The 13983-nt window shown below is 31.0% G+C and overlaps 1 protein-coding gene across 4 annotated transcripts in view; it reads right to left on the reverse strand.

Annotated features, from left to right (window-relative positions):
• The window catches only part of LOC139494624 (CDK5 and ABL1 enzyme substrate 1-like), a 30228-nt gene extending 17385 nt beyond the window's left edge, over positions 1-12843 (reverse strand). The window contains exons 1-8 of one of the 4 annotated variants that reach the window (XM_071282786.1): positions 12448-12832; positions 8836-8930; positions 8362-8467; positions 7019-7084; positions 5160-5271; positions 3865-3973; positions 2427-2456; positions 919-999 (exon numbers count right to left, since the gene is read on the reverse strand). In XM_071282786.1, coding sequence (XP_071138887.1) covers positions 919-999; positions 2427-2456; positions 3865-3973; positions 5160-5271; positions 7019-7084; positions 8362-8467; positions 8836-8930; positions 12448-12794 — 946 coding nt within the window. In that variant the 5' untranslated portion in view covers positions 12795-12832. Of the gene's footprint in view, positions 1-918; positions 1000-2426; positions 2457-3864; positions 3974-5159; positions 5272-7018; positions 7085-8361; positions 8468-8835; positions 8931-12447 lie in introns of all 4 variants that reach the window. The other 3 variants (XM_071282798.1, XM_071282791.1, XM_071282804.1) reach the window with 3 other exon arrangements.
• Between the last annotated feature and the right edge of the window lie 1140 nt (positions 12844-13983).

The raw sequence follows: 13983 nt of genomic DNA on the forward strand, positions 1-13983 counted from the left end.
ATATTTCAGGTATCAAAACATGTGATGCTTTATCAATTTGGCTATATTAAGTGTTAGGTATATACAGACTGAAGTTTCTGTCATGATCTAAATACTGTGGATTCATTTATTCACATAGGTACCAATTTTTCAAAGACCTAGGAAATATTGTGGGTTTTTTTTTCAGTGACATGATTTTTAATTGTTTTGTCAAATTCTTCAAACAAAGTCTATGAGATATTTGCAATGTCTTTGATACATGTAAATAATTTGTGAATCACTTATAACTTTTCCATTGGCTTAATTTGACTTTTTTGAGGGTTTCTTTTCTTGGAGGTCAAAATGGTTAATTTTCCTATTTGACAAACACACTTTAAACATGTGGTACACACAGGTCTGATTAAACAAGGCTAAAACAAATGAAAATTGGTTTTAGATAACAACATTTTTGAAAGTTTACCAGTCAATATAACAGTTTGAATTTTGTTGACTTGTACGATAAATGGAAGTTGAGCATGTGCCCGCCAACATAATGATAAGGAAAATAACTGAAACAAAAATCACATCAAAGAACAATACCTAACCCAATAATACCACTCAAGTTAATACCACACTTGTAATTATGAATCCACAGTAAGTTAGAACAACACAAAATCAACTACAAAGATGGAGGTATGATCAATGATATTTATTTATCTCCCAGAATTTCAATTTTTTTTTTTTATAAATTAAAAAAATTTCAAATATATTAGGATCTTGCAAATTATCATTTTATATGTAGTCACAGAACAATTATTATTATCATATTGCAATTCAAAATTCCAAGGCCAATAGTAGGCAGATCATACCATAACCTTTAAAGTGCTAAGTTGGATAGTTGTTCTACAGGTACATACACTATGAACTAATGGACCAAATCAGACATATAATGCTTTATACCTTTCTCTAGACCAGGTACAGCTGATGGTCTGTGTAAGAGTAGATTAGGGTCGTAAGAATGACTTCTATGAAGATCTCGGCCTGAAGACATATACATAGACAGGTAGGAACATGAGGAAAGAACATGCATATGAAGAAGAACAATCAACCAAAAGTCAAATAAATAAATAAATAAACAAAGCGTAACATTTCAGCCTACAATTTTTCATAGTAAAATAAATACAAATGAATAATGGAATTCAGAGGTTGCAAATCAAGTTTTCTTGTGACCTGTTATATCTTAATCAGAGTTCCATTTTATGGAGTTTAACCTTGACTTTACCTTAAAATGAAGGTTAAGGTGACATCTTGGATTTGTAGTTACATTGTAATAATATCTCATTTAACTTAATTCAAAATGAATTAAATTAACTGGGAAAATATATCACAATCTATCTAATATCCATGGATAAGTGGATAAGTACTCAGTGTTTTCCTTTTTTCACTAAGGAAAGGTGGGTGTTTTAAAAAAATCACTTGCAACCGGGTGGTTTTTTTTAAATGTCCAACCGTGTTTTTTTTAATTTACTGTGGGTGCACGTTGGGGTCACAAAAATAAAGATTAGTATAATATTCACATTTAATGGAGTTGAACAAACATAAATAGAAGTAGTCATATTAATTGTCAAATATTTTTTGATTTGATTTTTTTTCAACAATTTATCTCTTTTCTTTCTTCTTTCATTTACAATTCTATGTCCTGTTTCTTGCTTTTGTGTCGTATTTTTGGCACACAGAACAGTAGTATCCTTCCTCTGTGACTATAAGCCATTTGAAGTCTTGCTCATATTTGTCTTCACTAGCATGTCTTTTCCGTTGTTTGGTTGATTTTTGTTCAATTTCCACAACTTCAACATTACTATCAATTTTTATTTAACTTATTTGGTCTGGTATTTTCTTTATTATCATCGTCATCTGCCTTTCTTTTACCCCGATTGATAAATGAAAACAATGAAATTTGACGATTGGACGCCATCTTTGTCAATGAAAACAAATCAGCGAGGCGCGATTAGTTTTCAAATTTTAACTGTACGGAACTGAAAAAAAATCGGAATTTGAACAAAAAGCCGACCACCTTCTAAAATCGAAAGGTGGTCGGCACACCCGGCTTAAATGCTGAATGGAAAACACTGAGTACTTTTTAAACAATGTCATCAATTAGAACAAAGAGTGACAATTCTTAGATTGAAAAATATCACTATCTTTCTAAGTTATTACTGTTGTTATCAAAAAGAGAGAAATTTCTTAGTCTTTTTTTCTGACTAAAATAAATGACCTAGAAATTATTTGTAATAAACCAACTTTGCTGGATAAAAGCATACATGAATGAACTTTAAAATAGAATATCCATCATGTTTTCTACTTTTTCACATTAAACCAATCGAAAGAAATTCTGATTTTTATACAATAAAGTAAAATTTTCTGAAACATTGAACAAATTCTGCTAAAAAAAAGAGAACAAAATGTACCTGTCAAACTATGAAAACAGAGGTCATGACCTGTATTGAGGAAAAACATGTCAGGTCAGAAAGCAAACAAACTGTTTCAGTTCAATTTTAGAACTTTTAATTAACAGGTATGACATAATAATACAAACCTATGTACCATAAATATCATTACCTGAATAATTCAGTCTTTATATACATGTACAAATGATCTATGATTGCTACATTAATGCCTGAAGAATTTTAAAGTTTTTAGCTTGTTTGGAGCTTGTATGGAATTCAGGCCCTCATAAGAAGGAGAGAACAATTACAGGGAGGGACCATTTTATTCAGGATAAAAGAATGTATGCATCTTTTACACCAAAGGTCTAAGGATCAGATAGAAGTCTTGATGATTCAGTTCCTCATTTCAACAATTTTATTGACTATAATGTCTTTTATCTTAATTAAGGCACCATTTAAACTTATTTCTGTTGTACACAATAGTATTGGAGAAAATTTGAAAAAAATACACCGAGCATCTCAAAATTTAACAACATGGAATAAAATACAGTTAATGGGTGTGTTTGAAGACAAGAAAATTTTCCTATGACCTGAAGACCAAACTATTACAATTAGGTCAGATGATCAATAAAAATGTCTGTTGTCTGATAGAGCAGTTTGATGCAAAAAAAGAACAAACAGTTTTCGTGTTGTTATCAAGAGCTTATTAAGTGCAAGCACATGGCCAACAGACCACATTAGTCCAAAGCAAAATAAAATTATTTAAGGAGGCTCGCGGGTATAAGATTTTCAAAAAAAAAATAAACATTTATTTTTCATTACAATTTTTTTTAATTACCTTTAGTAGTTGTTACTTTTTCATATGGTACAAAAATCATTCCAAAAAATCTATTGGTGTTGGCCCCAGGTGACTTTTAAAATGTAGATATCATTGAAAAAGCTCCAAATTATCTCCCTTTGGTGCAAAAATCCCATTTTTTGGCATTAAAATTGAAATATCTTTTTTAACTCATCGGTGACCTATATTTATTATTGCTGTTTTCGAATAAGCTGTACATAAACTAAATAATTGTAAAATTTAAGCGATTTCTGTAATTTAGTTCTTTTTTTATTTCGATATTACCGCTATTTCTCCTATTAGTTCAACAGAAAAAAAGGACATTAACAAAAATGTATGCTTCTTTCGAAGGCAGATTGTGAGCATAAAAGAACGGTGACCTCATTTTTTTATTTCATTTTTCTATTAAGTATAAGATAAAGTTCATTTATAGAAAAATATAGCGAATTCTTATATTAAATTAAAAAAAAATGATTTAGACCCGCGAGCCCCCTTAAGTATAACCTTTTGTGGCATCAAAAAATAGTGATTTTATTTTCAAGACAAAAAATGCAAATATAATTATTTGGACTGGCTATAAAATAATAATGTATACCTGTAATAAAAGTTACTTTAATTTACCTTGCATTAGTGTGAGAGTATGTTCAATATTTAATGGTGCTCTCTCTGACATTGCTCTGTGTAAATGCCTTCCATGGGAGGGAACTAACAGTTCAATGTATGACACATCCTACAAAACAACAAGTCAGTTTTAAAGAAACAAATTAACATATACTTTGGATTCATTTATTTTCGTAGGTACCAATTTTCCTGGATGTAGGAAAACTTGCGTGTTTATGGACATTCAATATCATGGTTTTGAGGAAGTATTCATATAAGCCTTTAGAAAATTTGTCATTCGTTGAACATTTAATTTTGTGGTTCGCCTATACCCACGAAATCTGAGAAAATTGGTATCCAACAAATATTAATACTGAATCCACAGAATACTAGGTTTTGTAGATTTTTCTACATACATGGAATAACTTGACAACCACTAACAAGAGTGCACATGCTGAAATGTTTTACCTACTTTATTTATTATAAATGTATAATAAAATGACAATGTTTTAGATCAAGGTATAAAATCATATAGTATCGAGAAAGTGAACATTGAATAAAGTACCATGAAAATGAAGCTAGATCAGTTAAATCCTGTCAAGACAGTTTGACCTAACAGGGATTCTGCAGACCAGGTATAATTGACCTGCTACTCCTAGAAACTAAACATTTCCTTAAGAAAGAAAACTTATTCTTAAACCCTGACCTAAATATAGTCAACCAATATATGTACTTTTAGCAGATTCACCAAATTGGCTGTACAGTGTTACGCCCACCTCTAAATACTACCAGGTTAACTCAATTCGCGACAGTAAAATCTACATTTTATATCGACCAAGCTTCAAATACATTACCATTATTACTACCCAAATGCAAAATTAACAAATCAGACCATTTCAGTTATTATTTTGGTGTAAAATTTGGCAAAATGATGTCAAATGTATGCTACAAACATTGTTGTCAAGTGTGTGGAATTTTGGTTCTTATGTTTTTTTTCTAGCAAGTTATGAAAGTTTTCAGGAGTGAAAATAATACACCCTATGGTCCTTGACAATAAAAACATAAAATGCATGGCAAGTCTCACATTAGAAAGTTTTTGAATGTTATAAGCTGAGAAATAATAAATCATTGGAAAAGCAGTATCAAAATATATCAAATACTATACTGTAAATGAAAGTGATATTATATGTAGATTCAATTTTTTGTGGGTTTTTTAATTTAGTGGATATAATCTTTCCACAAAATAAACATAATTAAATCCTCCACATAAATTTCTGCCATAACAATAGTCGATTTCCCTGGTAGCAATATCTTACTTGACCATCTTCTACAAGTCCAATAGCATGAAGACCTAGATACAAGAGTCCTTCGTGGGATGTTCCAGACATATTTCTGTGTCTTGTTGATTTGATTTCCTCATTTTCAACCCTGAAATACAACAAAAAATATATTTAAATTACTACCATATGATATGCATAAACTAAGATACTTTGGTGTATTTTCAATAAATATGTAGGGCAAGCAAGAAGTTGAATTTCTTCATCCATAAAAGCTGAAAAAAAAGAATTGCACCAAGAATAGAAGCAAAATATCAATACTAACAGAGAGGAAATTTGACACAAGAAATAACATTAAGGAACAGAGATATGGCACATCAGTTTATTATTTTCTATGTTCTGAGCATAGAAACTAATGGGTCATCAAGGGAACATAGATCTAATGGGTCATCAAGGGAACATAGATCTAATATGTCATCAAGGGAACATAGATCAAATGTGTCATCAAGGGAACATAGATCTAATGTGTCATCAAGGGAACATAGATCTAATGTGTCATCAAGGGAACATAGATCTAATGTGTCATCAAGGGAACATAGATCAAATGTGTCATCAAGGGAACATAGATCTAATGTGTCATCAAGGGAACATAGATCTAATGTGTCATCAAGGGAACATAGAAACTAATGTGTCATCAAGGGAACATAGAAACTAATGTGTCATCAAGGGAACATAGAAGCTAATGGGTCATCAAGGGAACATAGAAACTAATGTGTCATCAAGGGAACATAGAAGCTAATGGGTCATCAAGGGAACATAGAAGCTAATGGGTCATCAAGGGAACATAGAAGCTAATGGGTCATCAAGGGAACATAGAAGCTAATGGGTCATCAAGGGAACATAGAAGCTAATGGGTCATCAAGGGAACATAGAAACTAATGTGTCATCAAGGGAACATAGAAGCTAATGGGTCATCAAGGGAACATAGAAGCTAATGGGTCATCAAGGGAACATAGAAACTAATGGGTCATCAAGGGAACATAGAAGCTAATGGGTCATCAAGGGAACATAGAAACTAATGGGTCATCAAGGGAACATAGAAACTAATGTGTCATCAAGGGAACATAGAAGCTAATGGGTCATCAAGGGAACATAGAAGCTAATGGGTCATCAAGGGAACATAGAAACTAATGTGCCACCAGTGTATGTGTTCCCTTGAGGACACATTAGTATCTTAATGTGTCACCAGCGTATGTGTTCCCTTGAGGACACATTAGTATCTTAATGTGTCACCAGCGTATGTGTTCCCTTGAGGACACATTAGTATCTTTGTTGCCTTCTTTCTTTTTTATCCTTCCATCTGCCATTCCCAGGTATAGATAATATAGTAAATAATAAATTGTTGCCTTTTCTATTAATGTAGTGACTAAATATTATTTTTAAACAGCTTTAAATCGAGATCTATATATAAAACTTAATGTCTTATTCATATAGGTAGAGGTTCATTTAGTATACATGGTCATGTATAACTGATATGATAATTAAAATGTATATCTTAAGGACGTTAAGGAAAATGGTCCATCTTTTTCAATCTAAGGTTATATGATGACCCAGAGGATGATCAAAATATTTCCTTAGTTGATAGGTTTGAGTTAACATACTGCTGCAATAGAAGAGAGATGCACATAGTTGATGCAAGAAGTGATAACTTTTCATATATTCTGGTGCAATACTACTACAGGGATGTTCAACAACTTGTCCTACTTATAAAAGTCTTGTATGCATGGTTGAAACTATTACAATAGAATTTACAGATTATATGTGCTATCATGTTAAAAATCTAAACTATTAAAGAAACTTTTTCTGCAACAGAACATCTTGTCAATATGAGTACTTACCTTCTATTATATGGTAAGGTGGAACATATAACCATTGGAGCTCTGTTCTTGGAAACAATAATAACCCTGTAACAAGAAAAAATGAGAATGCAATTGTGTAAGGATGTAGAATACATGTTCTACTGTAATTGTGTAAGGATGTAGAATACATGTTCTACTGTCAATTGTGTAAGGATGTAGAATACATGTTCTACTGTAATTGTGTAAGGATGTAGAATACATGTTCTACTGTAATTGTGTAAGGATGTAGAATACATGTTCTACTGTAATTGTGTAAGGATGTAGAATACATGTTCTACTGTCAATTGTGTAAGGATGTAGAATACATGTTCTACTGTAATTGTGTAAGGATGTAGAATACATGTTCTACTGTAATTGTGTAAGGATGTAGAATACATGTTCTACTGTCAATTGTGTAAGGATGTAGAATACATGTTCTACTGTCAATTGTGTAAGGATGTAGAATACATGTTCTACTGTCAATTGTGTAAGGATGTAGAATACATGTTCTACTGTAATTGTGTAAGGATGTAGAATACATGTTCTACTGTAATTGTGTAAGGATGTAGAATACATGTTCTACTGTAATTGTGTAAGGATGTAGAATACATGTTCTACTGTCAATTGTGTAAGGATGTAGAATACATGTTCTACTGTAATTGTGTAAGGATGTAAAATACATGTTCTACTGTAATTGTGTAAGGATGTAGAATACATGTTCTACTGTAATTGTGTAAGGATGTAGAATACATGTTCTACTGTCAATTGTGTAAGGATGTAGAATACATGTTCTACTGTAATTGTGTAAGGATGTAGAATACATGTTCTACTGTAATTGTGTAAGGATGTAGAATACATGTTCTACTGTAATTGTGTAAGGATGTAGAATACATGTTCTACTGTCAATTGTGTAAGGATGTAGAATACATGTTCTACTGTCAATTGTGTAAGGATGTAGAATACATGTTCTACTGTATCACACTAAGTTATTTGTCAGACTTAAAAAAGAGATAACATGCCTGCACTTTATTTTATGCCATTTATGGGAACTAATAATATTGTATATCAAAAATCTATAATTTCTACTATCCTCTTTTCTCACCTGCACTCCAAAGATGACTTAAACATTATCATATATAGATATTAAGAATAAAGTAAACATTTGAAAATTGGTGTCTAAAAATTATATTTACCTTTTCCAAAGACTTTCCATATTCAAATATAAAACATGATTGCTTATCAATTATCCTATTAAATCTTTTTATATGTTCCATGTGTTTAACTCTTCATTGTTATATTAGATTTGACTTAAAAAATATTATGTAACTAAGAATGTGGTTTACCTTTCTTCCCCAATCTTTTTCTTACTTCTAACATCAAAGAAATTAACAGGCCTTTTATTCTGTGATTTTATAACATAGTTTCCTGCAATTCTTGCGGATTGGTCCGCTAAATGAAAAAAATAATTATTGATAGGATTATTTGTTGCATTTTCATATCTTTACAGAAAAATAGTAACATATAATATAATTAAAAAGTATTGATTTTGTATTTACTTTCCTGCATTTAACTACAGAATCAATTATTACTAGATTTAATACGAAACGTCATATCTAATCATACTATGCATGGCAGCATATTAATCTCCTTTCTTTCAATATTTCAGCATCTATTACTTTTTAAAGGACATTTCAAAGGACATTTCATTCAGAACGATGGAATATTCTATCTTATAACATTGGAGATTTAAAAAAAAATAGTTATATAATTATAATAATGCAAAAACTTAATCTTTTATCTTTTTTTCCAAATTTTACCTTGTAAATTCTCTCTGATTAAAGAGGAATCTCCATATAAAGATGACAGCTTTTTCCTTGGGTTCTTCTCTCTATCTATAGTAGCTGAAGAAGTCCTGAAAAAAATTATCTATAATCATTCATTTTTCTGTAACAATTGTACATGACTCAGACAGAACAGAAGTAAATTTAACCTCTTGAATAGTCTTGTGACATATGTGGTATAAAAAAGAAGATGTGGTATGATTGCCAATGAGGCATCTCTCTACAAACCAAAATGACACAGAAATTAACACATACCTGCCAACATTTTAAAATGCCTATGGGGTTTAATGTACAAGATGGCTCTCATAGTTCTACAAAACCTTAAAAGGGGCCTTTGGATGTATTTTAATGTTGCTTATTTGTTTCTTCATACTTTAAAAATCCTATAAACAAGGTAAAATTGATGTTTTTTTTTTAAATTGTGGACCAAATTTTGCTTTCAAAATTTCCATACGAGCGCCTCCATGGCTGAAATCTCCGACAAATAGTGAATAGATTTAACAAAACTCAGTAACAGTAACTGAAACTGATCATACTAATCATTTTAATGATTACTTTTTTCAAGTCAGTGGGGACAGTCGATTCTAATGTGGTAAACTTACTAAAAAATCAAAAATAGGAGAGAAAATTACTTTGATCTATGACATACATTTGTTTATTCTACATTGGCTAGAGGTATAAGGGGAAGGTTGAGATCTCACAAAACATGTTTGACCCGATCACATGTTTGTGCCTGTGCCAAGTCAGGAGCATCTTGCCTATGTTCATGATGTTTGTCTTGTATGCTTCTTAATTTTAGTTCATTTGTATGTTTTGAAGTTTATTGTGATGTCCATTTTCATTGAACTAGTACAATGTACACATTTTGTTTTAGGGCCAGTTGGAGCCCTCCTCTTGAGATGGGATTTTTATGCTGTGTAAAAGACCCATTCAATGGTGGCCTTCAGCTGTTTTCTGTTCTTCGGTCGGGTTGTCTCTTTGACACATTCCCCTTTCCATTCTCAATTTTAAAATAAATCATTTATTAATTCTAAATTATAATTAATTTAAAACTAAGTGCTGATTATTAATTTCAAATAAAGAAAATAACATCCATCCATGATCCTCATACTTTCATTCTTCTAGCAGTCTGAGTTTGTAATACATTTGTAGTATACATGTAGTCTGATTTTGTGATGCCGATTTTGATATAGGCTGTGTTTGTCATACATGATACCATCTCGAAAGAAAAGAATTGATAAGACGAGTGAAAATACTGAATATTCCAGAAGATAAACATTTTTTTGTACAAACTTTAGTATTACATGTACCACCAAAGACAGAAATCTATGAAAAAACAACTCAAATTGAAAGGGAATAAATATATAGATCAGGGTTTTTTCAAGAACTTGCCAACTTGTCCTGAAATCCAATCGATTCTGCGCCTAAATAAACATTCTGAGTACCATGAGAAAATACCATGAGCAATGGTGTTCCATAAGAGGAAATAATTAGCACAGAAAGACATGTTGTGTCAATTTTGAAACTATCAGACATCGTCTTAAACTACATGTATATTGTATTTCTTTGCTTCTACTTTGTAGTAATCACCTTCAACACATCCATGAATTTTCGTCATTTGTTCTGCGTTTGCATTGATTTGTGAAGACATATATATATACAGTGAAAACTAACCAATTTATAATTATAATTAAAAGAATGGCAAAGTAGCATGACTATATAAATCGCTATTTTGAGAGAGTTGCCGGTGCCAGTAATGTAGCACCTAAGAGGCCATTTTGCCAGAGCTGGCAGATACTCACAGCTTTTTTAAAAGGCAGTGTATGCGCGTACCAGCATGAGGGTACGAATAGTCAAACTGCCGTTCGTAGGCTATACGTACATGTACTCCCATTTGGTTTTATAATAAAATGGCATCGGATGGGGAATGAAACATAAAATATATATGTAATTTGTCGCAATAAGTGAATAAATTGATCATATATAGGTAAGTGAACAGTTTTTTTTAGTTAATAAATATTCTTAAAATAGAAGAGAGTGATATACATGTAGGGAAGACATTTCAAAGTTATCATGGATTAGAACAATTTGTTCAAAACTATATCAGTCAATCAATTTTATACAATTGTATAAAACAAGCTTGGAGTCAATTGCAGATGCAGAGAAAAGAAGAACTGGAAACACAAAAATTAAGGAGGAATTAAAGTTTAACAGAATAATTTTTTCCTGTATTCACAGCAGTTGGCAAAAAATTCCAAACAAATTCTACAGGAAAAAGGACTAGTACAAGGTATTTGTTTTAAATTTTTAGTTTAAAATCGAATTTGCCGCATTTCATTCATTAGTCAAGTTTGTTTTTAATATGTCAAATACTTCTAGTTTTTCAATTGTAAACCGTTCATGATATAACGGATATGACTTTTAGTACTTTCCAAACGGAATGTCCTTTCCACTTTAAACTTGGCGTGACTAAAGATGGACAAAAATTGGTTTAATTTGACATTATTATTTGCTTCTTTAATTTTATATAGACATCCAAGCTATAATTTTAGTAGTTTAAGATATTTTAAAATTTCAGTTTCAATTTTACATTTAACTAAAAGATTATTTTTAAATCTATAGTGACATTAACAAAATTAGTTACATCCGCTGATAATTGATACTGTAACAGTTTTTATGTATCTATCATTTCGACCACACACAGGTTCATTATCTGCACATACAAAATGTATTTTAATAAGGCTTTTATTTAGGATTATAATCATTCTGTAACTGTAGATCGTTTGAGTTGTATAATAAATATAGTATTTACTTCGATTCTACTTTATATATATGTAGCATAAGATGCCACAAAATCTCATATGGGTATTTTTCAAATTCAGTAAAATCATCATGATCATGAAAATTCAATTCTTTAAATTTGCATTTACATTTTATGATAGTATTCATGGTATTAATTTTCTCATGTTTTTCTTTTAAAGGGACTGTACAGTTTCATTTTCCATTAGTGTGTATTTAATTTGAAATGCTTATTATGTATTATTATCTAATATATACAATTTGAAAATATTATTTTTCATACTCTTCACTTGTTCTTCACAAAATCCCCATATTATCGATAATTTCCCTTTATATTTCAAGTTTCATTCGCGATCAGATGGCATTATATTATTGTTTTAAAACAGGGTGTTGGTATGCATAGCCTACAAATGGCAATTTGACTATATGTACCGGCATGCGGTTTCATGCAGACATATTCCAAATAATACACCTTATCGCTAATCCCGGATGACCCAGCTGCTTGAACTTTGATGCATACAACAATCACTTTTCCATTATGGCATCAGATATTTTGTTTTATGCCGTCAAAATTTTACAGGAACCTGTGCGATATCTAGTAATGGCGGACAAATAGCGATATAAATTGTATTAACACGTCAGGCAAGGCTATTTTAATTTTTTAACAAAGGAAGGTGTCCCAGAAAAAAATTTAAAATAGCCTTGCAAGACGCCATAATTATTTTGAACTAACGCAGACACTGCCTTATTAAAAATAAAACAAATAAATTATAATACACTGCTAAGTACCTAAACAATTTTTTGGGTGTAAGTACTCCTTGATTTTCCAAAAATACATTCTTATTAACGGAATCCACGGATTGTTTTCTATATTGAATGACTGTATCACTTCCTGGTTTCTTTTGAGATACACAAGTTTTTTTATTGGTGTCGGTGATGAGACGTTCGGCCTCCACGTCTTCACTAATTTCAAGCTCACACTCGGACTCCTCTTTCAGTCTGTGGTGTTTCCTATTGAACATGGCATATTTAGTGTCTTTGTGGGTCCCATCTAAAGAAATATTGGATAAGAAATTGACTGCTGCAGTTTTTCTTCTTGATTTTCTTTTCAGATATTTCATATTGGCTGTTGCCATTCTCAGCTGTTGCTGTTGATGGGCTGTGTTTTTTTCACCGTCACCAGCGTTCTCTAAATTTGTATCGGAACGTTGGTTTATATATACTATAAAAAGACGTAACAATACTCAACAGTACATGGAAATTACGTATTAGATTACGATTTATTGTTATACAATTTCTTTAATGGCACTGGCTACGGTTACATGGAAATGTAACAATAATAAAAATATTATTGTTACATTGGAGACTAATTGCCGGAATGCAAAGTTGGGTGAGGAACCGATTAATTACAAATGTAACAATAATTACTGAGGCTACGGTTACATTACGTTATTATTACATGAAAAACAGCAATGTATGCTAGATTGATTAAATTAAATCTTCTTTAGTTGTATTGCTTCATTCTTTCATATGTACTAAACAATACTTGTAATTTAATACTGATAAATAATAAAATATTATTATTCAACAAATGGTGTACAACTTGAATAGTTTTACTACGTATTAATGGTTTTGATGTTCTTAAAGATACCACTCAAGATTAGAAGTGTGACTGTCAAAGGCGAAAAATATAGTTCAATGGTTTCACTTTTTTAAAGTATTTTACTGCACACCTACTCTTATTACTGTCATTATACTTTGGACCAATTTTGTTTATGATGAAAACAATAAAACTTGGGATGCGTTTTAAACGAAACTGAAACAATATCAAGACATACATATTATACAGCTTTATAACTTGACGCAAATTGATAATCAAAAACAATGTTTGCTAACTGTAACTTGACTTAAATACTAAGAAATTCTGTATGTACACGTATCCGTGGAGGACGTAATTTCGTTCATCAAAAATGTGTCGGACTTTAAAAACAACTTACTGGATTTGTAGAAATTGTCATTGTAGAATAAAAAATTACAGTAAATAAATTGTGTGTATGTTATAAATGTATGTAATAAATGTCCTGAACTTTTATTATTTAGTACATATTACTAGTCCCATCGTACATTGCTTTTTTTCATGTAACAATAACGTAATGTAACCGTAGCCTCAATAATTATTGTTACATTCGTAATTAAACAGATCCTTATCCAACCATGCATTCCGGCATTTAGTCTCCAATGTAACAATAATATTTTTATTATTGTTACATTTCCATGTTACCGTAGCCAGTGCCTTCTTTAATATAAAGCCACTTTTGATATTAT

This window comes from Mytilus edulis, chromosome 1 (genome assembly GCF_963676685.1).
Source record: "Mytilus edulis chromosome 1, xbMytEdul2.2, whole genome shotgun sequence".
Lineage (NCBI taxonomy): Eukaryota > Metazoa > Mollusca > Bivalvia > Mytilida > Mytilidae > Mytilus > Mytilus edulis.